Source organism: Arachis ipaensis, chromosome B07, assembly GCF_000816755.2.
Source record: "Arachis ipaensis cultivar K30076 chromosome B07, Araip1.1, whole genome shotgun sequence".
In the NCBI taxonomy this organism is placed as follows: domain Eukaryota; kingdom Viridiplantae; phylum Streptophyta; class Magnoliopsida; order Fabales; family Fabaceae; genus Arachis; species Arachis ipaensis.
In genome coordinates this window covers 119,993,921-119,996,902 of record NC_029791.2, presented here as the reverse complement: position 1 = coordinate 119,996,902, position 2,982 = coordinate 119,993,921, and the positions used below count along the sequence as shown (strand labels likewise).

General features: G+C 39.2%; 1 protein-coding gene across 2 annotated transcripts in view; it reads right to left on the bottom strand.

The window, feature by feature from the left end:
• Positions 1–2,493, bottom strand: part of LOC107606099 — a 5,888-nt gene extending 3,395 nt beyond the window's left edge. The window contains exons 1-4 of one of the 2 annotated variants that reach the window (XM_016308072.2): positions 2,347–2,493; positions 1,425–2,218; positions 426–1,168; positions 224–313 (exon numbers count right to left, since the gene is read on the bottom strand). In XM_016308072.2, coding sequence (XP_016163558.1) covers positions 224–313; positions 426–1,168; positions 1,425–1,524 — 933 coding nt within the window. In that variant the 5' untranslated portion in view covers positions 1,525–2,218; positions 2,347–2,493. The remainder of the gene's footprint in view (positions 1–223; positions 314–425; positions 1,169–1,424; positions 2,219–2,346) is intronic. The other variant, XM_016308073.2, reaches the window with a different exon arrangement.

Here is a 2,982-nt window from a genome sequence, read left to right as displayed (position 1 = left end):
CATCTGTAATGCATTCCAGGTTGTTCACAACTGTGAACTTCTAATACTTCCCCCCATTATCCCAAATTCTCAACCTCAAATCAGAAGTTTGCAAATATTATACCTCTCATTAGAAAAACTAAATTGGCCAAGAATAAGTGAGTGGAAAAAGCAAGCTTGCTAATAAATGACTATTAAAAGCAGACATAAGAATAAAACAATAGTTCAATGGCAGTTTTCTCACCAAAGCCTTAGGCATTGATGGTGTCACTGGAATCAATTGCCTAGACTGCTTGATAGCCAGCTCTTCAAGTCTCTGGGTTTTGACTGACACCTAAAATTAGTTACAGCATAATTACTGATAATGAACATAAATAAATTCATTTTATGATAACTATATATAAGAACACAAATGAGGATAGGGACAAAACAACTATCTCAACTACCTGGGGAGTAGAACGAGCTCGGGAGGGTGTCTGTGCCAAAGCTTCGGCCATGTTAAGACCAACAGCTGACGTATTTGCCGTTGAAGTTATAGATCCAGAAGTTGGAGTAACTGTTTGTTGCACTGATAGAGACCCAGCAGCTGTGCTTCCAATTATAGCAGGTACCTCTGCGAGTGCAGATGTCCATCCTTCACCACCAATCAAAGCTGAGCTGCCAACAGGTAGACTCTGACTAGCAGTGGCACCCAAACCAGGAGATGATACTCTTGCAATTTCAGTTATTCCCTGCTTCTCTTCAGCTCCAAGTGACGGAAAATCCTTATCAAACACAGCTTTCTGAATACTACTCCCAGAAAGTATACCATTGCTATTGTTAGGGTTGCTATTGCCACCAGATTTTGTATCTACTGCAAGTCTGTGGGGCAAAAGGTCACTATGTTTCTTGGAAACCATCGAATGGGAACGCCGCAAAGCATCCCTCTCCGTCCTTCCAGGAAAGAGGTTGGCCAATGGATCAGAACAGTCACGATCCCAGTGGTCTCCATAACTGGATCTATCTTTGTCTCTGTCACGATCCTTATCCCGATGACCTCTGTTGAAACTACTGTAGGCATGCTTGGCAGAACCATTAATAGAATTCCTCCGAGAATTAGATGATGATGTCCGTTCAAGATACCCAGAGCGAGGACCATCAAAATCATTTGTGGCCTTAATAGATCTATTCCTTGTGTGATTGTTAGCATCTAGACAACAATGCTAAGAGTTAGTAACTTATTATTACCCCACCCCCCAAAAAAAAAGGATTAATAAATAAAAAACTTTATGGAGATTACAGTTATTTTCTGAACAAGTGTTTATTAGCTGCTATATATTAGATAATTGATATTATATGAGAAAATATATAAAATAATATAATTAGCTAATTATCTGAAGCCTTAATTTTAGTAAAAGATGTAGAACATGAAAAATATACAAGAAAAATTAGAGCAAAGAATATACCTGTATGAGTAGATGGATGGTGGGCTGAACTGCCAGCCCCGGCAACACTTCCAGCACTTCTCAACCATTCTGGAACTAACGCAGGTTCACTTTTTTCCATAACGAACACTGAACATGATCAGAACTAACTCAATTGCGCGAGCACCTTCTTCACCACCCCTACCCCTTAAACAAAAAGACTTATACTTGACTATGAAACTTCCGAATCTAACTCTAGCAACTCATCTTTCTTTCCTCTAAATGCCAAGACTAATTAAGAAATAACCTTCTTCAGTATCGAAAAGACACAATTCCAAACGCCAATGGCAACAATACCACCATGAAATTAGATTAATCCACAAATCAGAAGTACCATCCAGCTGACAATAAACCGAAAGCTTATCCTCACAGTAGCAACAACCCCACAAATCTAATGGTCTTCTATCACTATATAGAAACTACAATCCAATGCTTAAACTATCTCATATATTCCGCAATCAAACAAGGCGTCAAAACAGAGGGGGTAGAAGCAATTCCCCCAATGACTTGTTAAAAAACCAAGACAATGCCGTGAATGGGAAATAAGGGTTCTCTATGCCTCCATCTTCATCCAAAAAAGATGGATTCGCATTCAGTACGAAACTCTAATAGAGGCCCTCACCTCCAAATGGCAGAAACCGATCCCCGCACCAGAACAGGCACGGTTATAGCAACAATGGAACTCCAGAAATCAGCAATTGAAGAGAACGCAATATCCCTATTGTGTTGAGCGCAGAACGTAGAGATTAAAAAAACCGTTAGGAAATACAGAAACCCTAACAGATACGAAAGAACCTAGGGTTAGATAGAGTCGTGAAAATTAGGGTGAAAATTAGAAACCGAAGAGGCGTGTGAGGAGAAAGAGGGAAAAAATAATAAGAGAGAGGCAGAAAGAGAAACTAACCCTAGAGTTGAAGGAGGTGGAGGCAGTGATTGGTGAGGATACGAAACGCAACCGTTTCGGTAACCGCCCAACCTAGCCAAAGCGGTGTCGCCGATTAGGAGAATGCGTTTCGGAGTGAACAAAGAAAAAAAGAACAAGAGATTTTTTTGCGTGGGAGATAGTGCGAATGAGAATGGAAGGAAGCAGAATGAAGACGAATAAGATGAAACGAACAGAGGGAGTGTTGTTGCTGTGTGTGTGAGTGTGTGTGTTTTGGGAACGGAATTGACAGAAAATAGGGTTTTGTTTTTGTGGGAGAGAGGAGTGCGGTGTGTGGGTGTGTGTGTGTGTGTGAGAGAGAGAGAGGGTATAATTTTCTGTTACTTTGGGGGATGAAACGTATGAACAACAGACTCTTCCTTCGCCTCAATGTGCTATACTCCTACCCTATGACAAATCCTAAATTCCTTTTTCTTCTCTTCTTTTTGAGTAACCATACAAAAATAAATATATTATCTGCATAGTAAAATTAATTATTAATTAATTATATATTTATAGAGTTTAATTTTGATGTTATGACGGTATATACAGTCATACAATTATATCTGTTTTTTAAGATATTCACATGGTTAATATAAAAAGTAGTTATTTTTAGAT